Below are 23,693 nucleotides of genomic sequence, written 5' to 3'. Positions count from 1 at the left end.
GGACTTGAACTGGCCAATGGCGAGCGGGAGGGCGGGGCCGGCCGCGCCCCGTGCGGCGGCGGGGCCGGCAGGGGGCGCGTGTGCTGAGGCGGAGGGGCGGTGCCCCCGGCCGCGGCGGGAAGATGGCGGCCGTTCTTCCGCCCGCCGCTAGAGGGCGAGGCGCGGCGCGGGTGGGGATGGTGTCTGCTCGCCTCGGCGGCTGCGGGCGGGGAGCGGCGGCCGCGGCCTGGTCTGCCTGCGGCAGCTAGGGAGGGAGGGGAGGGAGCTGCGCGCCCGCTATGGACAGGTTCGTGTGGACCAGCGGGTTGCTGGAGCTGGGGGAGACGCTGGTGGTCCAGCAGCGCGGCGTGCGCCTCTGCGACGGGGAGGAGAAGGTGACGGGCGCGGCCTGCGCGGGGCCTGGCGGCGCGGCGGGGCCCGGCGGGCAGGGCAGGGGGGGGGAAGAGGCGCGGCCCTGGGCCTCGGCCGAGGGGGACGGCGGGGGCCGGGTGGTACCGGGCGAGGTGGGGCGATGCGGGGTGTGAAGGGGCCTGGGCTGCAGGCGGAGCATCGGTCAGGGCAGAGGGGGGCGGAGTACGCTTCGCCCCGGGGTCTGGCAGGGTCCGGGCAGGGTTTGGCCCTGTGAGAAGCTTGTTGGGGAGGAGATCCGGGCCTTGCGGGACCGAGAAAGGTCTGGGACGGTGTGTGCCACATGGCGGAAGGTTGGGCTGCCCATAGGGCGCGTGTAGCCGGTGTCACTGCGGTGAAACCTGATGTCCATGGCCTGGGCTGACCCTGCCCGTCCCGGAGGCTCAGCGCGCCCCTGTCACTCGGTGCCGCAAGTTGGGTGTCACACACAGGCCGTGTCATACAATTCACACCTGAGTCTTTCAGGTAGTTGTAAAATACTCTTTAGCTCTGGTCGTGAAGGCTGCCCCCTTGCCCGCTGCTCGGATCTGAGCCTGCCTGCTTACTGCTTCACCTCGCTGCTGGGCTGACTCTTGATCTCTTCATTTTTCCGTGCCGCAGTAGTTGCATACCCTCATAAAAAGCTGTGAAAAAAACGTGCCTCAAGTTTTACAAGTAGGAAGCAATTTGCTAACACAGGTTTTCCACATGCTGATTGCTGTCGGATAAACGAAGAAGTTTTCAACAGTAAAATGGATAGAAGCAATACTTCCGTGTGATAGGCCAGAAGATTTCAGATTGTGCACAGTGTCGTCTTATCAGGGTGCTTTGCTTTTTTTGCATAACTTTTACTTTCCTTGTCAGCAAATAGTGTTCCAAAGCCAATAGCCATGTTTAAAATAAGATATTAAGAATGTTTGTGTATCTTGCACAGCATATGGAGGGAGGATCCTTCAGGATTTCCTGGGGGAAAGTTTATACAGTTGAAAAAGGAACTTTGTGTATATCCATCTAATCCTTTTATACTAATTTTCTCCATTGTTTCCTAAACTTCATTTATTGCGTTTTTGGGGGGGGGGGGGGGGGGGGGGGAGAAGTTTTCTTAAAATACTGGCTTGTTGAATTTGATTGCTATGTTGTGGTAACATGTAATGTGTCCAAGATCAGTATTTATGCAGCTTACTGGTCAAATTTGTTGATGATCTCTTTTATTTTTCCTGTCTAGGTTAAATTTGATAGTGGAGTATTACTGCTTAGCACGCACAGACTAATCTGGAGGGATCAGAAGAATCATGTAAGTCCCACTTTTGTATCTTTTATGTCGTTCAGTTGTAAATTCCATAACAGGTAGCTTGCAATGAAAAGACTGCACATGGAGAGGAGATGAGTATTTTCCTTTGTGTGTGTTTTTTTTTTACAAGTGTAGTCCATTTTTTGCCTCATAGTGGAGAGAAAATAAGAGACAGGAATGTTCTTTCACCTATTTCTGCTTTAATAAAATAATTATGCAGAGATAAGCAGGGATGGGCATTAATCATATAAATTTTCCTTTTCTAAAGCACAAACACAAAGGAGAAAAGAGTCTGGTATCATGCACTAAAAAACACTGGGGTTGAGACTGAAGTTGAATATGTTAGGCAGATCAAAATGTGAACTTCTCACCCATGCTCCTTGTCTAGAAAGACCTTTTCTTCTTCATTATTTTCAAGTCCAAGTTCCCCTGTCTTCTGCTCCCACCATATAGTTCCAGACCATGATCTGGTAACAGAATGTGTTTGGTGGCAGTGTTATTTCGTACTGGTCTTAACCTCCCAACTGCCTATTCCTGCGCTCAACCATCCCTTCAATAAGCCAGAACATTTGTCTGTACTGCTATGGAGAATTGACTCAGAGGTTAAGTGGCAATGTCAGAACTACACTGTAGTGATACTGCTGCTGAATGCTTTGTACCATTAAGCCACAGCCAGAGATTGCAGGCTAGAAGTGAGTGAGAAAGACTACAAACGCATACGAAGCTCTAGGCATAGAGTGTGACAGCATGCACCAATGTACAGCTGCAACTGAAGAAGTCCTCCTCAGAACCAATTTGGATTAATGCTTGTTTTGGACACAGTCTTTTAGAAACTTACCCCTGGAAACCAAAGTTTAGACAGAGCATGTTCAGATGACAACTTCTCAAAGGTGAATTATATTCCACTGGAGTAATTTTATGCAAGGATAGCTGAAGCACCTCTCGTACCTAAAGGCTGTTCCCTACCAAGTACCACATCCTTGCTCCAAAGCAGGGAGCTACTAAGAGCCTTCTGAAGAAGGTAAGGTCACCAAGGATGTTCTTAGTTTGGCAAAGCAATTTTTTTTTTCTTCAGGGATTGTTTGCAGGAACAGCAGAACTATTTTTAATACAAATTTTTTAAAATGTTTTGAGAGCTGGTCCCCAGGGTGGGGTTAACTTGAACAAGTCAGGGGTTGATTGTCCAGACCATGAACTATTCTGTATAAATTAACTTTTTTTGGGCACAGGCAGTGTGAGATAATTTAACTGCTAAACTGACAGTGTTAATCCTTTTTTCTTCATCAGCATCTCTTTTTGAGAGATGGGCATGTACTGCAACAGGCATTGCTTCTGATCTGACTTGGCCTTTTTGCTTGCTTGGAGTGACAATAAGCATTATGACTTCAGCAAGTCTTACAACTGTCCACATCCGTATTGTCTCCTTCCCAACAAAAGGATGATACATGGCTCTTTTCCTTGACTTCCCCCTGTGCTCCTGAGCCACATGGCTTTTTGTCCTCTTCCAAGATCATTTGATTTGCTAAATCAGCAGAGGAGAACCTTGGAGAATAATAAAAATAGTTTTAGTTTAGCAAATTAATTGAACTCAGCAAAGATTCTGACAGGTTCCAGGCTTGATTAACAGAAGGGACAGGTACATGTGGCTAGGAAATTGGCAAAAATTAGCCAGTTCTGATTAGGGGGGATGTAAATATAAATAACTTTGTTCGTGTGGTAAATAAAGCTGATTATTTTTCAAGCTTTGAGGACTGAAACATGGGGAGCACAGTGCCCTTTTATTTTCATGGTGAGTTGTTGACTAAGTTCAGTTGTGATATAACATCAGCCTTAGAAAGCTTAGCTAGTTTACTAGAATAAACTTGTAGAGAAAATCCCCTTTATTGTGTCAGCAAACTTTAGTAATAAATTGGGCAGTTATCGTTAGGTTAACATAGCAAACCTTTTTACAAAACCAGACAGCTGTATTTTATAGCTGCTGTTGTTACATACCATCTGTTGTTGAACAGTTTAGAAAATACAGTGATTATCAAAGGAATAAATATTGATTCTTTTAAGTTGGTTAGATAGCTAGATTTGTACATTTTAAATCACAAAACTGTGCATGATGTGAGCATGAGACGTTAGGAAAAAAGTATCCAGATAAGCTCACAGCATTTTTAACACATCTGTCTTTTTGTATCCCTTCCTCTTGCTTCTCTCACCAGGAAGGAGTGATTCTAACTCCTTGTGCTTACAAGAAGTCCATAACTTTCTAGTTGTGAACTAAATCAGTTAATCATCTTGGAAGTGTACATATTATATATAGTTGGACTCTTGTATTCAAAACCTTTTTTTAACGGAAGTATCATTTTGCCTGTCTTTAAAGCGTTCAGAGCTATATGGGTGTTTTACAGTATGTAATGGCTGTAGAATCTGGAGCCACAGAAGAATCTAGATAGCTTGTATAAAGAGTTTTTAGAACAGGAAATACAATCCATGCTTTTTCCCAGTGAGAGGTTTACTGATCAGTCAAGAGTTCCTGCATGTATACTTTTCTAATCTCCAAATTAATGAATATTTAATTATTCCATGCAAAGAGGAACAATTTTGGTAGTAGGGATTGAAAGGGCCCTCTAACAGTGTTCACTGTAACCTGGTGCTAGGCACACCCTCATGGCAGATGGAAGAGAGAGGTTTCAAGAGGGAATGTATCCTGTGTTTCCTGTATTCTGGGTGACTATGTCAATCACCAAGCTATTGTGCAAAAGACTTCACTGAAGGATATTCACCAAAACAAGACCAGCACCTAATTCGATATGTTGAATCACTCACTCCCTTGAGCAATTTATATCTCAAATATATAGACTAAGAGTTTATCTTGGGTAGGTTAGTCTCCCACAGATGGCTATAGTCTTGTTTCTTGCTCCACTTTGTTTTGTCTAAAGCACAGTCCAATAAATGTGTGTTGAGATGCAGCCATCAACTTCTGGATTAAGTCCGTGGGTATGGGATAGATGGAGAAATTAATATTCCACTCAGAGATATTCTAATTTTGTACATGTTCAACACTTAAAAGACTGATGCCTTTGGCTATTGTTTTAGCTCCCGAAGTAACATCAATTCAAAAATGTTAAGAATTGAGTATTGTGCACCTACAGGGATATGCTGCAGTAGTGTGGAAGTTTTAGTGACACATTTGGGTTGTTTTTTATTAACTAGAGCTCAGTTGCAACTTTCTATTAGTTTTCTACTTAAATTTCTCTTTAATAGATTGTTTTGATTGTTACTATTGTATTTCATATGGAGTGCCTCAGGCAGCACCTGTAGAGATCCATACTGTTTGTGAAATAAGGAAAGAGAACACTTGGTTTTAGAGAGTGAATACTCAGTATATGGCTTCAATTTCACTTGTGCTTGCATTGATTATTCCAGGAGTGCTGCATTGCTATACCTCTGTCTCAGATCGTCTTTATTGAAGAGCAGGCAGCTGGGATAGGAAAAAGGTAAGGTGATAATCTTTTCTCAGATGGATAGTTTGCACATGCATGTTATATGAGGTACCCAAGTTTATATATTAATTCATGGTAGATTCCTTTTGTAATCTAAGATTGACAGCCACAAGGACCTGCTTTCCTCACTTGAGGTCAAGTGTGTAAGAGAGTCATGACAAAGCAGTGTTTGATATGATTTGTTAAATCTTGTAATCACTAAACAAGTATGCATTGTAACTTGCCATTTTAATTTCATTAGTCATAAATGACAACAGTGATTTTGCTGAATCTAAATTTGAAAGCTACTTTTAGTCTTTTGTGCCACAGAACTGGTTGGGGATAGAAACTCTGCCAAATCCTATTATATATATTTTTTATGACGAAATATGATTGATTTTGAGCATGGAAATGCTAGCAGTGATTAGAAGGAACTCAAGTGTTTCCACTCACTTGAATAACTAATTCAGCATGGTTTGTGTGTGAAGAAGTGTATAAGCGTATAAAGCCATCAGTGTGTCCAGGTGGCCAAGAAGGCCAATGGCATCCTGGCTTGTATCAGAAACCATGTGGCCAGCAGGGCAAGGGCAGCGATTGTCTCCCTGTACTTGGCACTAGTGAGACCACATCTGTTCAGTTTTGGGCCCCTCGCTACAAGACAGACACTGAGGTGCTGGAGCGTGTCCAGAGACGGGCAACGGAGCTGGTGAAGGGTCTGGAGCACAAGTCTGGTGGGGAGCAGCTGAGGGAACTGGGGGTGTTCAGCCTGGGGAAAAGGAGGCTCAGGGGAGACCTTATCGCTCTCTAGAACTGCCTGAGAGGAGGTTGTAAGCAGGTGGAGGACGGTCTCTTCTCCCAAGTAAGAAGTGAAAGGACGAGAGGAAATGACCTGAAGTTGCACCAGGGGAGGTTTAGGTTGGATATTAGGAAAAATTTCTTCACTGAAAAGGTTTGTCAGGTATTTGAACAGGCGGCTCAGGGACGTGGTGGAATCACCATCCCTGGAGTTATTTAAAAGACATGTAGGTGTGGCGCATATGGACATGGTTTAGTGGCAGACTTGGAAGACCTGATGATCTTAAAGGTCTTTTCCAACCTAAATGAGTCTATGATTCTGTGATTCAAAGTTTCATAAGAAGAAGAGAAAAATATTAACTGGAGAAATATATATATAGTTGACATCTGCTTGCAGCCTGTAGTCGGATGGGTAAGGTAATGTGCTGAGGTGTCCAGAATAAATCAGGTAAGTCACTAATGCTTGATAAGTCACCTATATAAAGACCCATGAAAAAAGTAAAGTGAAATTATAATGGTGGACTTGCAGTTCTACTGTGATAGCAGTTTGTTATGTTCCTAAAATAATGCTATCTTAGAGTTTGCTTTGGTAGTAGGTGTCATTTTAGACTGTTATTTCCATGTGTGCTAACTTTGAATGTTGGTTTTGGACAAATTCACATACAGTGTTCACAAGTGACATATACAAGTGGGACAGATTAAGCATAGTATCGAGACCTTTTGTTTTCCTGTTACAAAGATAGTGTATTTTGGCAGTAGTTATTGCAAGTCAAAAGCCAAATTAAATGACTATTTGATGATTAATCTTAACTAAAAGATTTTTTTAGAAATTATTGCTTGAAATGTTAACATTTGTTATGTTTATTTCTTAAGAATTGGTGGTGGGTACATTTTAAATTTGTGAGATGTTGGTGTTTCAGCGTTTCTAGTACTTTTTATGCAAGATCTACTATAATACTGAGTCAAAATACTTAAATATTGATGTACAAACATAAAACATTATTTGATGTATTTTAGCTCTTATGTGAGATAAATTTAATAGAGGTTTTGATTAGATGTTAAACTTTGTAGAAACAGATTTTTTTAGCTATTACAGAAAGCTACCTCTTTTGTATAACTTTTTCTTAGTGCCAAAATAGTAGTTCATCTTCATCCTGCTTCTTCAAACAAAGAGCCTGGTCCATTCCAAAGCAGCAAATATTCCTACATCAAACTTTCTTTCAAAGAACATGGGCAGATTGAGGTAAGTTTTGTACCATGCAAGCCCAGTACATCAGATCTTTGAACATGCTTTTCCCCTCTTGCTGCATTAGTGATAATTTTCCATGATCTTTCCATGTTTACTTTTGAGGTGGAGCTTTTTCAATACATCCTTTTTGAAGACAAACACTGTGAGCTTTCAGGGTTCTGTACTTTGGTTAAATAATACAAATGGAGTTCCAAAAATCCAAGAGGCATTATTAAGCTTTGTTCTTATTTTAGTAGTTTTAATATAATCTTATACTTCCTTTTTTAGTATTTTAAATTGAACATAGGGTTTTCTGAAGTCATATGTCTGAAATCTATTAAATGCTTAACAGAGTAAAACGTTTCTTTGTAGCTAGCCTTTTACTGAACCTGAATCAAGCAACTTACGCCTTCCTAATCATCTCTTTAGTTTTATTGCTGAACACTTTTTGTCACTTTTGTAAATCTTTATTTTTTTTACCTACACCAAATCTCAAAGGCTTTGAACATTCTAAAAAAACGTAATATATTTTTAAAAAGAAGGCTTATCCTAAAAAACAAAGAAATTACACTCTGTAAAGAAATTTCACATTATAAGATCCTCACTTGAAGAAACTGAGAACTTTAACTTTGAACAATGAAAAAAGCTGTATCTGTTCACTGCAGAAAATCAGGTTTTCAACTTGACTTAGATATAACTGGCTTATAAATGCATTGCTTGATCAGACTCACTTTCATTTCTTTGTGAGCTGTTTCTAGCTTAGAACAAGTGTAGATTTATGCCTAGTTAAAATTGTATAGCTGTTTTGCCTAATTATAACATTATTTATTTTAATGTTAACGCTAGTGTCTGAAAATCAAACTTACTATATTTACTTTTTACCTAGCATATCAATTACACTCCAGATTTTTTCTTTATGACTTCAGAATGCCTTCCTGAAAACTGCACTGTAACATTGGAATAGGTTTTCTTTCTGGATTTTGGTCAGTGGGATACACTTAGTGTTAACTACTGTTAACTAATTAACTAATGCCAGCTTCTGGTATTAGCGATAAACAAATAAGTGTGATTGATCTGTGCGGTCATCTTTATATTGTTCAATTAACAGTTCAATAGTAATTGGATTGTTCAACTTTCCCTCCTTTAAAAGCATACCTTTGAGCAAACCTTGACATTTTTAAATTTAGCATGTTTTGGAACATTTTGAATATCTGAAAAAAATATTTTACAGTAAAAGTAATCATGCAAGTTTAATTAGTAACTACATGGCTCCTTCTCTAATGTATATATTTTTGAAAATTGGACGTTAAGAAATTTCAGGTAATGTTGTACTGTGGATGTGTAGGTGTTCCTGTGCTTTGTCTTACATTGAAGCTTCTTTCATCTACCACCAAGATGCTAAAAATACCCAGAGGTACTCTGCACGGTTTATGAAACCTCTCTTGTCACTCTTTAATGTTTGCAGTTCTATAGACGACTATCAGAAGAAATCACACATAGGAGATGGGAGAACATGCCCACTGGTCAGACCATACAAGTTAACAAGGATCCACAGGTACACGCAGAGCTTCTGAGCAGAATCTGTATGTAATAATGTCGTTTCCATTTCTTGCTGTTCCAATCTGCTGCATCTGGCATGCCTCTCTAGCCAACACCATGGACACATGTGGGAATTCAGCTTTACTTTGCCTGTTTCTTCACTGGCATAAATTAGTTTCTCATTTACAGTTTTCACCTGATACAGAACACTATGGCCTGTCTTTCTTAAGAGTGTGTTTAGACTGGAATAGTTGATAATTAGCTCTGTTTTTTTTATATAGTCAGACACACACAGATGCGCACATACACAATTATGCAAATATTAATTCAGCATGAGAGATCTAATGAAGCTGAAAGTTTTTTGGTCTGAATTGTGCTTTCGTTCCTGTTTTACTTTTGTGGCTGGAAGTCAAATATATAACATGTAATTTATATAACTCTTTGGAACCTTTGTATGTTTGATTTAAATGTGTATGCTAAATGGACAGTTGTTACGGAGAATCTCTTTGTCATATGTTAGATTACCTTCTTTATCTGTGTGCATACTTCTGGGTTATAAACTGATAACACTGTCTCCCATAACATCCTTATAGTTAAGCTCAGGCAGTGTGGGTTAGGTGAGCGGACAGCAAGGTGGGCTGAGGGCTGGCTGAATGCAGAGCTCCGGGGGCTGTGATCAGTGGCGCAGGGTCCAGCAGGAGGCCTGTAGCCAGCGGTGCTCCCCAGGGGTCAGTGCTGGGTCCAGGCCTGTTTGACTTATCCACCAATGACCTGGATGAAGGGACAGAGTGTCCCCTCAGCAAGTTGCTGATGCTACAAAACTGGGAGGAGTGGCTGATGCACCAGAAGGCTGCGCTGCCATTCAGTGAGACCTGGACAGGCTGAAGAGTTGGGCAGAGAGGAACCTCATGGAAGTTCAACAAAGGCAAGTGTAAGGTCCTGCACCTGGGGAAGAACAGCCCCACACACCAGTACAGGCTGGGGCTGACCTGCTGGAAGGCAGCTCTGCGGAGAAGGACCTGGCAGTTCTGGTGGACAGCAAGTTGCCCGTGAGCCAGCGGTGTGCCCTGGTGGCCAGGAAGGCCAGTGGGACCCTGGGGTGCATTAGGAGGAGTGTGGCCAGCAGGTGGAGGGGGGTTCTCCTGCCCCTCTGCTCTGCCCTGGTGAGGCTGCACCTGGAGTGCTGTGTCCAGTGCTGGGCTCCCCAGTTCAAGCAAGACCGGGAACTACTGGAGAGGGTCCAGCAAAGGGCTACAAAGGTGATTGGGGGGATGGAGCATCTCTCTGATGAGGAAAGTCTGAGAAAGCTGGACCTGTTTAGCCTAGAGAAGACTGAGAGGGGACCTTATCAATGTCTACAAACATCTTAAGGGCAGGTGTCAGGAGGATGGGCCAGGCTCTTTTTAGTGGTGCCCAGCAACAGGACAGGGGGGCAACAGGCACAAACTGCAACATAAGAAGTTCCATCTGAATATGAGGAAAAAATACTTTGAGGGTGACAGAGCACTGGAAGAGGTTGCCCAAGAGCGGTTGTGGAGTCTCCATCTCTGGAGACGTTCAAAACCCACCTGGATATGATTCTGTGCAACCTGCACTAGTGAACCTGCTTTAGCAGGAGTTGGACTGGATGATCTCCAGAGGTCTGTTCCAAACCTGACCATTCTGTGATAAATATGTAGATATTGTTTCTGCATATGAATGTGTTGAATTTATGAATATATTGAACATATAGTACTATATGAATGAAATAGGATGATTTAAAGATTGTTCCATGTCAGATCACATATCTTCCTTTGTAAATGTAGTATCTATAAATACTTTTGGACTAACGGCAAAGCCTGGACCCTGCATCAAGAATCAATGAAAATGCCTTACCTCCTGTTCTTAATTTTGAGTCGTAGCAAATTGTTAACACCAGTGCTAAGCTTTGCAGTCAGAGATTTGAGGGCTGGCACCACTGCCGCTTAGGTACCAGTCTTTCAAAAACACATTTGGTATCAAATAAAAGGTTCACCATCACCTCCCTTCTGATACTTCTCAGCAAGGTAAATTAGACTGCACTTCGCATTGTGTTTCTGTGGCTATGTTTCTTCAGGGTAGATTTCTTGAGGTAATCCTGTTCAGATACACTCATGCGTTTGCACAGCTCTAGTATAGATGTTCACATGGACTCAGAGGCTCTAATTGAGATGAGCTGGCATGCGCAGTCTGGATCAGGCTATTAAGCATCTTCATAATTAATAGCTTCAATATAGTAATCTTATCTGTCTACTACAGCAAATTCATACGTGTTTCATGCTTACTGTTTATTTTATTACTCTGGTTTAAAAAATACTTTCAAGAAATATATGAAATATTGTATGTGTGATTCCAGCTCTTTGGGGGAATGTTTCCTGTCATCTGATGTAAAGTTTTTCACAGTGAGGCGGATGAGAAACCTTAGTGTTTCCTATTTTGATTCCTTTCATTATTTTCTCTTGCAGGCAGGAAGAATAAGGGCTGTAGGAATTGTAGGGATTGAAAGGAAATTAGAGGAAAAAAGAAAAGAGACTGACAAAAACATTTCCGAGGTAAATACTACTGATGTTTCAAGGTCAACCACCTGAGCCATTTACATTCATTCACACTTTCTTTTAGGGGCAGCTGAGAATATTTATTGTTTTTGTTGTGAAGTCTGAATTCATTTAAGAGTGTATAATTTATGGTTATTTACTGTGTTTAACTGGCTTTTCAATATATGTAAAGGTACTTAATTTAAACAGTTCCTTTCAAGAAGACTGTTCTTTGAAACTAACGGTGTGTATTTATGAAATTAACTTTAGTAGAATTAGAAATTTGAGTTCAGTGACTTTTGATCAGGGGAAGCAGAACACAAAGGCATCTGCAGAAGTAGACTATTACGATTTTGGGCGTGGGGGGAGGTCCTTCATTTTTTTACAGCTAATTGTAATTTCAGTTGAAAATGTAATATATATTAAGGATAATATGCTGATCTAAGTGTCTGCATGTAACTGGTAAAGTTAGATTTTAATCTTACTCAGTTTTTAAATGTTAAGATTTAGGCTTATAATTACAGTAAAATGTTCCGCAGTCCAGGCATCAGCAAGATGTTACAAGTATCTTTGCAAAATACCTGGGCTAGATGGAGACCATCCTTTTCCCCAGAAACAGCACAATAGTTGAATTTCAGATCTCAATACTGATGGACAACAGAGGCAATTAATTTCTTCATATATACCTGGGAACAGTAGCCTCAAAAATAGTCTGGTTCCGTCTTGGTAGTAGAGATTAATACAGAAGTACTTATAAACTACATGCAATGGATTTAATTTTTGTGGCAAAGCTTTATGGAATTCAGTGTGGCACAATAAAAAAAAGACATTCACTGCTCTAGTACCTAAGAAAATTATAGTATCTTTGCAGGCTGCCTACTGTTTCAGATACTGGTAGCATTAAAATTTTTCCTTTCTATTTATAAGGAATGTAATGAATGAAGTTCTGTGTGTAGTTCAAAAGGTATTGTGGTTACATGCTTGTGTATATAGTTCAAAAGGTATTGTGTGGTTATTTTTTCCTTCAGCAGCTTTGTCAGAGAGTAAAATGAATCCGTTTATACATGTTGTATGAAAGAAGGAAAACCATGGCTTGTAAAATCCTGCCTTCCTCTAGCTGTAAATGTTATAAATGACTTAATTTAAAAAATGGTGCCCTGGCTTCCAGGAAAAGGCTTCCTGCATCTGCTGTTCACTGCTGATAAGAATCCAGTTCTTTAGCCTTTTGTTTATCTGAGGAAGTTCCTGTTAGGTGTGTGCACATTCCCCTTTGTTTCCAGGCCTGCCCTTGGTGAGTCAGGCAGAGGAGGAGTTAGACACAGCATGCTGTTTATTTAGCTAAATCAAGGGTTCTTTTGATGAATGATGTTTTCATGCAGGCTATAGAGATTAGAAATAAGCTGGGAAAAGCCTTGTTAGAAAACTTTTTGTTGATATCATATACAAATACAGTAGGAGGACTTTGATTTACACTATAGATTAGGAAATCTATTTTAAATTATTGAATTTGGCAGAATAAGAAGAAATATTCCAAAGAGAAGCTTTTGTTCTGATAGTGGTAGATTATTGTTATACATGAGTATATTATGTTTTCTCACCTTGGACCTTGCTTTGTCCCACTTAATTTTGGATACCTAACCTAGGTACCAAGTGTTAAGAAGCTAGACTTCTCCAGTCAGTGGACAAACACTGGCACCATTAGGAAGGGTTCTGATGAAAAGCAAACCCTGTCCCTTCCTGGAGGCATCTCTGTCTCTGCACGTTGAATCTCAGACCAATAAGCTTCTAAGTAAGGCACCTAAGTGTAGCTGGGAACAGTTAGGTCTTCCTATGCAAATTCTTTTAAGGTGTCTTTCTAGTGGGGGATTAGGCAGGACAAGCTAGGAAGCAGACAGAAGCAATGGCTAGAAGCCTAGGCAAGACATATCTAGAGGGTCATTTGACATACTCTTAACTGAACAATCTTCTTTATTTGTGGCTGCAGGAGTTAGGTGCTGCTGTCAGACAAGCTTTAGCTGCAAAGTTTCAGGAATTTTTCTCGCACCAGTTGTTCAAAAAATGTTGTTTGAAAAGGTTGACCACCTGGGCATGTTGTCACGTATTTGAGAGATGTGGGCGAGAAGGCTGAATATGTGTTGCTGAGGGTGGGAGAAATGGTAGTTGCTTTTTAATATAGTTGTGTTAATATGGTTGCTAACTTCTTTTTTACATGATTTTTTTAATGCTAGTTGGTTATCGTTACTAAAACTTTTGCATTTCAGTATACATTCAGCATTTTTTGAAGTATGTTTTATTTAAGCCTAAAAATGCCCTTTGTAAGTTGTTGTAGAGTTGTTGTATTTGAGACTTTAGCAGTTTACTGAGCTTAATAGGCTTGATATAATTATGGTCCCGTGGTGGATGCCCAGTATATTACTTGTTTGGGTTTTTTTGAAACAAAATTAACAGTTTCTTAGACAAGAAAATAAATGTTTTGTAAAAATAATTTTTTCCCTTTATCTAGTAGTTATTTTGGTTTTTAGGTCCAACAACTAGAGTTTTCAGAGGATGCTTTCTGTCTAGTTTTTATCTTAACTTATTGAAATCTGATCACTTATCTTGTGGATCTTATTTCATTCGTTTTCTTAACTGGTTTTTGTTTATTATGCTAGCACCACTGGTCCTATGTATGCAATACTTAGATGAAGAGAAATTGCCACACATTTTCAGAGGTTTTGTCTTGTCAGTTAAGCATACATGTGAAAAACATATACTTTCTTCCTTGCTTATTTGAAATGGCTGTTGCTTAGAACTTCATAACATCTACTGATTAAAATTATCTTGTCAGGAGGAGTACTTCTGTAGGTTTAAAGTAGTCTTGCTGCTGGCCAGATACAATAGATCTCCTTGAGTGAGGGTTAACTGTTGGAAAAAATCTACCGTCACCACCAGGAAACCTTTCCCCAGCTTTTAGGAGAGCATAATAAACTAGGACAGTTTAATCTTTTGTGGGTCTTGGTGTCTCGTTGTTCCTTCCTATTGTATGGACTTCATATTGAACTAGTGTTCACATACTAGTAAAGTGTGTGATTGATTTTCTTCATTCTTGTTTATGGATTGTGTAATTTTGATTTTAAGACCTGGTATAAAACAGGTATGTCAACCAATTATATATAATGTCTGATATTGTAACATACTGATCTAAAGGGATAGCAGCTCTTAGAAAAGCTTGGGTAGGTGGACAAAGGCAGCTCACTGTACCCACGAAGCTTGATGCTGTAATTATACTGATCTGCGGTGTCTTTTTGTTTCAGGCTTTTGAGGATCTTAGCAAACTAATGGAGAAGGTATGGCATGTGTCACTTACCCAAGTTGACTTACACTTGTTTTCTCAGTTTTAAGCATGCTTTTCACTGTGGAGCTGAAAGTTGACTTATCTGTGTGTCTTTCTTGATAGGCTAAGGAAATGGTGGAGTTATCCAAGTCAATAGCCAATAAGATTAAAGAAAAACAAGGTGACATCACTGAGGATGAGGTAAGTGAATTTTGTTTTTAAAGTCAACAGAAATGTTCCTATGCAAAGCAAAAATTATCCATTTAATACATGTTATTTAATAAGGAACACTTCATGGTTGGGTGTTTTTGTGTTTTAGTGCCTACATAAAGTAAAAGTGACTTACTTGTTTAGCATTAGCTTTTCTTTCGACCCTTTCTTAAAAGCAGATTTTACTGCCTTCGTGTGAATTTTTGTATTTTTGACCTCTGCTGGTCAAAATTGAATTGTATTAAGACTTGCCCTCTCTTTGATAGTAATTGACTTTATCGGTAGTAAACTGAATGGATTTATTCACCAAAACTGTCGCATAGTAATAAAATAAAAGATTTTTCAAAACCAGACTCATTCACTAGCTGGTGTACTTCTAAATTTATTTGTTTAGACTATTAGGTTCAAGTCCTATCTGCTGAGTATGGGTATAGCTAATCCAGTTACCAGGGAAACACATGGATCTGGTACACATTACCACATGCAGCTGGCGAAGCAACTAGCTGGAATACTCCAGACACCATTAGAGGTAAAGCACCTAATTTTGCACCAAGATTTTCCATGCGTTGCTGAATTTTGACGTAAATGTGTTTGGCTGTAGCACTGTGCCTGTTTTTAAAGTCTCGGATTTGGCAGCATAGCTTCACATTCAGTGTTTATGGAAAGAATATATATATATATCTTCTTCCTGAATTAAGAAAGTTTAAAAGAAGTAAGAATTTTTCTTTGGAGTAATAGCATCTCAACTTCTAATCTGCAAAATATCAGTGATACTTAGAAAATCATACAAGCAGTCTTCCTTCCATTTGAACAGCCCTGTATTCATCCCTTGCTGCAGAATATTATTTTTTTAAAGAAAGAGTGAAACAACACATGACTTTAAAAATATAAGTAGTCTTTAAACTGCCTTAAAATTATGCATTTTGCAAATACAACACAGAGTTATTACACAGACTATCCCTCCTTGGTAATATATTCTAGTGTGTCTGAAGCTGTTAGAGAATTCAAGATTCTCACCAAAATGTTGCAACTTATAAGGGCTATGTGTCTACTAAAACAAGTTGATGTGGTAGATTTAATTTATTGACATTTCTTGTTCCTGTGACTTATTCTCTGCTTTAAAATCAAAGTAATTCAGTCTTTGGATGTAGTATCAGTGTTTTGCATTTTAAAATGATTGGTGAAAGATGTTACAACTTACCTCTCATGCTAGAAATATATGGTATTGCCTGGGTAGTTTCTTTCATTAAGGCCCATCATTTAGCTCCTCTGTTTTACCTGTTCAATCACTCAAATGCAAGTAAAGATACCGTGTTTACTAGATTAATGCTATTTCTCTTACCAGTCTTGTGCTTAACACAGGAGCGAGGAGGGATCATGTCACTTACAGAAGTATACTGTCTGGTAAATCGTGCACGAGGATTAGAGGTGAGAAATTGGTTTAATTAAATATTTTATAAAGGGTACTTCAGTGATAAGGTAATTCAAGAAAAAGTGTAAAAAGTTCCCTACCAATTGCTCACCCTACTTGTTTTAACAGCATGAACTGATCAGCCCTTTATTAAAATGTGGGGTTTACCTATATTCTTTCTCCTTCTTCCATGCAATGTTTATGTATGCTCTACAAGTTGTTTTAATGTATGCTTCTTTTTGTAATACCATATAAAAGGGCAAATTCATACTTATCTGGAAAGAAAACTGAAAGGACAGAGAATACTAAAGAATGGTGAATTTGTTGGTTTTTTTTTAAAACAAATACATCCATTTTTTCTGTAAACAGGGCAAGAAGGATTATTACAGAACACATAGTAAGGAAACAGAAAGGAGCATAGAAGCCAATGAAAGTAGGCTGCAAAATAGAAAGAAATTAACAATATTGTATAGCCTGGTGTGTTTTATAGCTGTAGTTATTAAAACTGTTTGTTTTGGTGTTATGTTGTATACTTAAAATGCAGCTGTGAAATAAATCTGTTTTACTATTTTAATAGTTGCTGTCACCAGAAGATTTAGTAAATGCTTGTAAGATGCTGGAGTCACTGAAATTACCAATAAGGTAAGAGTTTTACAGATGTAAAACCTGGCACTCGCAAGTCAGACCATGGTGTTTGGAAGACTTAATATTTTTACCTGCAGTAGATTTTCTTGCTTTTTAAGCAAAGTCATCCTTTGCTTAAAGGATGCTTCTGTAAGCACCAATATCTACCCTACATTAAAATACGAATTTTTAACAATGGTTCACTTTGCTAGGAAGACAGTATTGTTTTCACTTCCAATACAGGTTGTTTTTTTTTCCATACTGGGAAAAGTGTTTAACTAAACTCAGACATATGCCCCATTCTTTTCAGTCTGCAGATTTTGAAGATGCTTTTAATATTCATTTTACAGAGCTTTTGTTTGTTTTGTTTTTTTTTTTCCTTTTGTAATGTGGTTTTAGGTGTGAATGCATCAGAAATGTGACCATAGGTGATGTGTACAGAGTTTTTAGTTATTTAGACTCTCTTTTGATTATAGGCTTCGGATATTTGACAGTGGTGTGATGGTGATTGAACTCCAGTCTCATAATGAAGAGGAAATGGTAGCTTCTGCTTTGGAGACAGTAAGTGTACTTCATTTCCTTCAGTGTTCTGACCACACTAGGGAAATTTAAACACATTAGGTATAAAAACTTGAGGTACAGGATTTCCTTTTGAGGTTTTGAAATACAAAATACTCCACTTCCAATCTTCTAACAGTAATACTTAAATAGCACTTTTCATCTTCAAAGTGCTATGCAGGCAATAATCTTAGTCATTGCATTCTCCTTAAGGAATAAATCACTTTTCCTCTCTTTTCAAACTTCATTAACCTTCAACCTTCCTCCAAATCTTTTGCTCTGCAGAATGAAATTCATGGCATGTATTAAGCACTTAATTTAACAGAAGTGGACTTCAGACACTGTACACAACATGCTTGAAGGCGGGGTGAAAGTAGCTCTGAAATATTGATATAGGCAGTTGTTTAGTTTGGGTTTATTTCATAAAATAGCACATTGTATGTGTAACATCTACTGAGTTTGCCACTGTAAAGAGCACTCAGTTGGAGACTAGTGCACATAGAATTAGGCTAGCTTCATCAGGGAAAAAAATAGTATAAATTGCTCAGTGTGGTAAACCTTCATGGTCTTACTACCTCTGGGTCTTTAAAGTCCTGCTATCCTATTGCTTGATGCATGTTCCTGTGTTTCTTTCAGTGGGATGTGATTTTTTTGTTGTTCATAAAGTTGAGTAAAGGCTGATTCAGTGTACCCAAAGTTAAACATCAGAGTCAAAGAGGACTTTGACTTGGGCAGTCAGGAAGAAGTAGAGCTATCACAGGCACCTTCTCCCTTGATAAATGAGGTAGGCTCTTCAGTGCGTTTTGCATGATTGTTACCGTATAGCTTTCTCTCATCAAAAAGATTTTTAGATAAGAGAAATGTATGTAGCCATCTAAAAGATTCCATCCTAAATTATCAAAACTAAAATGCTTAAATTTTTCAATATATGTTAATCCTTTCAGTTTATTTTCTCATATTTACAGAAAAATACCTAGTTCATTTTAGGGGTTTTTTTTTCCTGGTTATTTTTGGTTTCTAATTAATTTGTTGCCTTCAGTAAAGGGCTTATCTCTTTGAAAGGAAAGGAAAAGCCTTTTCTTGATAATAAACAAGGTCAACTGCAAAAAGCAACAGATGGTGGATTTATTACTGAAACACCTTTTTTCTTTTTATTTTCATAATATGAGACACTGACTCCATAGAAAAACGTAAGGGAAAGGCTTTGAATGATGAAGGCTAACCTGTACAGGAGGGGGAAGATGAGATCAGAATTGTGGCCAAAAGCACCCTGTACTTAATGTGTAATGTACGGTAACATGAAACCTCTGAGAAGAAGTGAAAGGAAGTCACCAGCCTTTCAAACAGGAGAGAGATGTTTTGAAAGGCTGGTGAAGACAGGAAATGAGATGGAAGTCAAAGGATCCCAAAGTCACCCCTGATGAGAGTAGTGGTTTGGGAAGGAAAGATAATTAATCACCCATATGCATATTAGATTCTATAGCTGACTTCCATTACTCAGACTTGATCACTTAGCTTTATAGAATCTCAAGTTAGGACTAGCTTAATCTGAGTTTCCATAAAAATACTACAGCTGAGAATGATGCAGAATAGACCCCTCCCTACCCAGTTACGTGGGAAGCAGGACATGGGAACCATGTCTGGATTTACAAGTTTGCTTGAATCTGAAGCAATGGAGAAATGGAAGAATTATTAATTTGTAGGGTAATAAAACATGTTTATCTGGGAAATGCAAGGCAATAATAAGTCTAGACTGCATATCTAATATTTTAAGCATCCGCATGTCCAGCCTGTGAGGTTTCATTGTAGCATGTATTAACTAGCATGGGTGAGACAATGGGGCCAAAGTTTTGAGTCCCAAGACTGCACCTATCTTTTGTGTCAGCTGAATGTGATGGTGGCTTTTACTGATCCCTCTAGTATGCCATAATATAGGGTGGAGTACTAAGGTGTGGAGATTTTTCTATAGACAGTGGGGATATTTTAAATCTCATTAAACTCAAATTCTCTACTTCCATCTGAGACGACTTAAATCTCTAAATCGATGACCTGCCCTTAACAGGTCTTTTATTTCCTCATTTAGGCTTCACTTGAATCACTTGAAGTTTGCCGAATCACTTAGTATAGATAGCTGAGCTGTGTAAATACTGATTGTGACAGTATACTGTGCCTGAGCTATTCTGATTTTTCTGTTCTCGTTGTCTCAAGGCATCTTTTAAAAAAAATCCAAACAAGAGGGTACCACATGATTATTTTTGTTACAATTTGAGTCTTTTCGACATTCTTTTTTTATATTTGGCAGTTTTCCCAGGACAGAGAAGAGGTATTTTTAAGGGCAAACACCCATAATTATTTGTACTTTTTAAAAATGCAAACAAACTAGTTGTTTTCACAAGGGATTTGCTACCAATTTATCACTTCACAAGGCTAACCCTGATTCACTAGCTAAGAGAACATCATTGTTCTCTTAATGCTGTAGTTTATTTATTTGTGTATTTGCTTTTTGATAGGTGTCTGAAAAGGGTTCCCTCACAGCTGACGAGTTTGCTAAGCTGGTGGGGATGTCTGTTCTCTTAGCCAAAGAAAGGTAAGTAATAATTGCTGTGTTTAATACCTCTGTTACCATGTTGTCCTCAAGTAATACAGCACGTCTTCTTTTGCTTTCTCTAGGCTGCTTCTTGCTGAAAAGATGGGCCATCTTTGCAGAGATGATTCAGTGGAGGGCTTGAGATTCTACCCAAATTTATTTCTGACGCAAAGCTAATGTCATTTGTGTACAATTTACTATGTAACAGTTGAACAAGGGAGCAGAACCCTTCCAACAACTGACTTTAAAATTTTAATTTTGTTAGTCAACTGCAACAGTGATGAACATCGCAATGCTTTACAGTTCTCAGGTATTTCAAGTGCTGAACTCTCTTACACGGAACTGAATGGAAGTAGGAATCACTAAGTCAGAAGTTTGCTAATTGTCTCAAGCTGGCTAGCTCATGTTTCAGGTTTTATTTGGTGTATTCTGTCCTTTTTAATTTCAAGAGAAATCAGATGAAGATTCCACACAAGTGAAAGTGGAGAGACTATTTCTGTAGTCTGCCATGGGGGTCAGGACCCAGAAGACAGGTTACTGTATACTCCAATTTCAATTTGTTTATGTCTGGAGCAACAAAGCAGACAGATGTATCCGTAGTGATAAGAAAAGTGACTTTGGTGTGTACTGAAGTATAAGGAACAAAACCAGGGTAGAGTAACCCCTTCTCCCTGAAGCAAGGAGCAGTTTCCTAAGAGACAATCTTGGAGTTCTTGTACTTTGAGACAGAAAGAACCTGCTGCAGAAGAGATAAATGTATGTCATGTGAATCTAGAAATCACAGTGTTTGTTATGTCTTATGCTAATATCTCAGATAGAAGCATTGTTAGTGGAGACTTCCTCTCTTTTTCCTTGCCATCTTCCTTCCTGTCTCATTATGTTGTACTTCAGGTGCCCTTTCTCTGTCTTCTCTTCATGTAGCAGAGTGGAATACCCTCCTATCACTCTACCAAACTCTGTGCTTTAATGTGCTTGTGTTTTATCCTGTACTTCTAATGAAAGATCATTTGTTTGTTTCATCAGCCTGTTACCTGTTTTGGAGAGACTGTTTGTTAGCTTATGTCTCATGTGTGAAAATTAATCTGCTTTCAGTATTGAAGGGAGGAAGACTATCACCCTGTGTTTAATAGTCACAAGGTATCGTATTGTTTGGTATTCCTCACCCTGTGTTCACACTGAATACAATTTGATAGTCTCAGTTTTCATAACTCCAGTGGAGTTGTTACATTACTTGAAGATCTGTTGTCATGGTAATAACAGTAAGTGGATGTTTATTATCCACATCACTTAAAATTTTTGGCGTTTTGAAGTCACCAGTTTTAATAAATAACAAAATTCAGTCAAGATATGGACAAGGATAACACATAGGTAATGGCATTGTGGTTGTAATGGCCAAATCTACACTACAAAAAAGGAGAAAAAGCTTTTAAGAGCTTGAAAATACTTTCAGAACTGTTTTGGTGTTACCATAGCGTAGACAAATTAATAAGGAGTTCAGTGCAGAGAACCCTACAGTGATGATGCTTATGGTTTGTAAGATGCTCGTTTAGGTCCAAGGAGTTGTGTCCTCTTATCCTTGTCAAGAGCAAACTTCTGTGCGGTGCTTTCTTTAGGGCAGTTTCCCTCTGTTTCATGAAGGTGCTAAGCCTAATGTATTTGGCACAGCTGAAGGAACTGGTTCACGCTATTCTTACTGTGTTAACCATCTAGTGTCATCTCGTCAGGAGTCGTATGGCTTGCGGCTTTTCTTCATCCTTCCCACAACCCACAGAAGAGATCTCTGTGAGGTATGCTAAGCATCACACATCTAAGGAGGGACTGAAAAGTGAGAAATTCAGAAGGAAAAAGCTGGTTTGTGACTCTTTCTTCTACCCGATGTCAAGGGAGACCAGTGGTTTATGGGCCAGAACCTCTCTCCACAAGGGGGCATGTCTTCTGCAGAAAGAACAAAATGAGAAAGGAAATGCCAAGTGTCAACTCCCAACCTCGGTTGCTCCAACCCTGAGCTTTTCATTTTAAGCAATAACGATACAACCTGTTTAGAATGATGGTACCTTCTTGAGCTTTTCTTTCCCAAGATTTTTGTTTGACTTTTTTTTTTTTTTCTACAGGGAAGAAATCTATAGGGTAAATTGTATAGCTGGTTTAGAATTTAAACATAACATGGGAAAATGACTACTAGAAAATAATAAAAATTAAAAGATTTTCTTAAATAGACTGTTCTCTGTTTTTTTCTTCCTAAATGTTTTGGCCGGCTTTAAAATCTTTACACATCAAAATCTTGTGGTTCTGTGGGGCAGGTTTTTAAAGTGCATCATATTTTTGCTTTCTCCTTTTGTAGCTAAAAGGGTGCCAAGGTAGTTTTGATTAAAGGGAAAAATTAAACATAATTAGAATGCCATGGTTCCGTTGAGTAGCCTGTGACCCACCCCAGCCAGAATCACAGAACTGTAGATACCTACACAAGCACCAGTTTGATGAGGAAACCAGTCTGAGTCTGAGCCAAGCGCATACCCTGTTCTAGCGCTGGCAAGGTCTTTGACACGTTGAGATGTATTTTCCAACCTGAAAGACAACAGAAATCATGTATCTGGTGCTACACTTGGAGCCAGCTGTTGGGCGAACAGAGGGAGTGACATGTTTACAGGTCTGTGGTATCGTGGTAGTACATCGCACTGTCCTAAAGTGCCATTGCGCAGCCCTGTTTCCATTGATACTACCCACAAAAAAAATCTGTTGAAGCAGGATTATAGGAGAGGAAAACCTCACAGATCATTCTAGTTTAATACAGAAGATGCCTATACGAACCTTTCATGTTTTGATTGTTCCTAGAATATTTGTATCATGATACAAAAAAATCACGATCTCATTTTGCCAGGGCTGCCCAATTGTACAGTCCTTCAAACAGAAGTTTGTATCAGAGGTCAGTTCAAAAAGTGCTTGTTTTTTTTTATGGAGTGGTCTTAAATAATGATTCTGTTTTTCATTTGAAAGCACGGGCTTTCTTATACCTCTGACAGGAAAAGAGTGCTGCTCAGGAATCTGTACCTCTTGTCCATTTCTCCTTTGCCTTTGTTTTCAAAAAAATTCTATTCAGCCTATGGAAACATGGATCTAATCTAAACCACATTTCTGAAGTGCAAACTTCTTTTTCCCTCGGACAGTTATTTATGTATGTATGTGTATTTGGAAGTCTTCAGAAGTGTATCTTTAATAATCACTATTGGCTGTGTATTGATAAGCTAAACTCTTCAATGCTCAGTTCTTCTAACAGGACTTTCACAGTTTGTCCAAAGGACCTGACTGTCCTGCTTGTGAAATTAGTGGAAGTATTTTCACCAAATTCGTGAGGACAGTAGTGGGAGACAGCAGGAGCCTGTTGCCAAGAGTAGAAGTTCTTGCTTCCTCAAGCCCAGGGAGGCTCTCGTTTGCAACTGGACAGTTCTCTAAAATACACACTGAAAAGGCAGGAATGGCTGATTCAAAATAATTTGTGAATTTGATGTGAAATCATTGTTTTCTTTGGGAGGAACTCCCTCTCCAATGCTTTTTTTTTTCTGAGCTAGATTCATGAATCTGCAACATTGCTTCTCCTATTTTAGCAGTTCCCATTTCATCCTAATTCGCAGTGCTCCAGGCATCCACGTGAAATGCCAGACCTTGTAGTTACAGGTCATCTGCTGGGAAGACTTCATCTGTCATTTTATTCTCCCAAGAATGAGCTGCAA

General features: G+C 39.2%; 1 protein-coding gene across 2 annotated transcripts; it reads left to right on the top strand.

Moving 5' to 3' along the window:
• The first annotated feature begins 182 nt into the window (after positions 1–182).
• Positions 183–22,077, top strand: VPS36 (vacuolar protein sorting 36 homolog). 2 transcript variants are annotated; one of them, XM_040583829.1, is made up of 14 exons: positions 186–374; positions 1,613–1,681; positions 5,093–5,163; positions 7,072–7,186; positions 8,637–8,726; positions 11,194–11,280; positions 14,556–14,588; positions 14,699–14,776; positions 15,180–15,314; positions 16,148–16,213; positions 16,774–16,838; positions 17,297–17,381; positions 19,889–19,965; positions 20,049–22,077. In XM_040583829.1, the coding sequence occupies exons 1-14, from the start codon at positions 279–281 to the stop codon at positions 20,140–20,142; spliced, it is 1,161 nt and encodes a 386-aa protein (XP_040439763.1). In that variant the 5' UTR covers positions 186–278; the 3' UTR covers positions 20,143–22,077. The 2 variants fall into 2 exon arrangements, with proteins under 2 accessions (XP_040439764.1, XP_040439763.1); XM_040583830.1 differs by lacking the exon at positions 11,194–11,280 and having other exon boundaries at positions 183–374.
• Positions 22,078–23,693: the final 1,616 nt, after the last annotated feature.

This window comes from Falco naumanni, chromosome 2, assembly GCF_017639655.2.
Source record: "Falco naumanni isolate bFalNau1 chromosome 2, bFalNau1.pat, whole genome shotgun sequence".
Classification (NCBI taxonomy): domain Eukaryota; kingdom Metazoa; phylum Chordata; class Aves; order Falconiformes; family Falconidae; genus Falco; species Falco naumanni.
This window is presented reverse-complemented; position numbering and strand designations above follow the sequence as displayed.

What these genes read in the sequence shown, in the direction of transcription:
- VPS36 (XM_040583829.1), top strand. Translation starts at nt 279, where the DNA reads ATGGACAGGTTCGTGTGGACCAGCGGGTTGCTGGAGCTGGGGGAGACG. An exon ending in TCTGCGACGGGGAGGAGAAG is followed by an intron (nt 375 to 1,612) that starts GTGACGGGCGCG and finishes TTTCCTGTCTAG; the next exon opens with GTTAAATTTGATAGTGGAGT. An exon ending in CTGACAAAAACATTTCCGAG is followed by an intron (nt 11,281 to 14,555) that starts GTAAATACTACT and finishes TTTTTGTTTCAG; the next exon opens with GCTTTTGAGGATCTTAGCAA.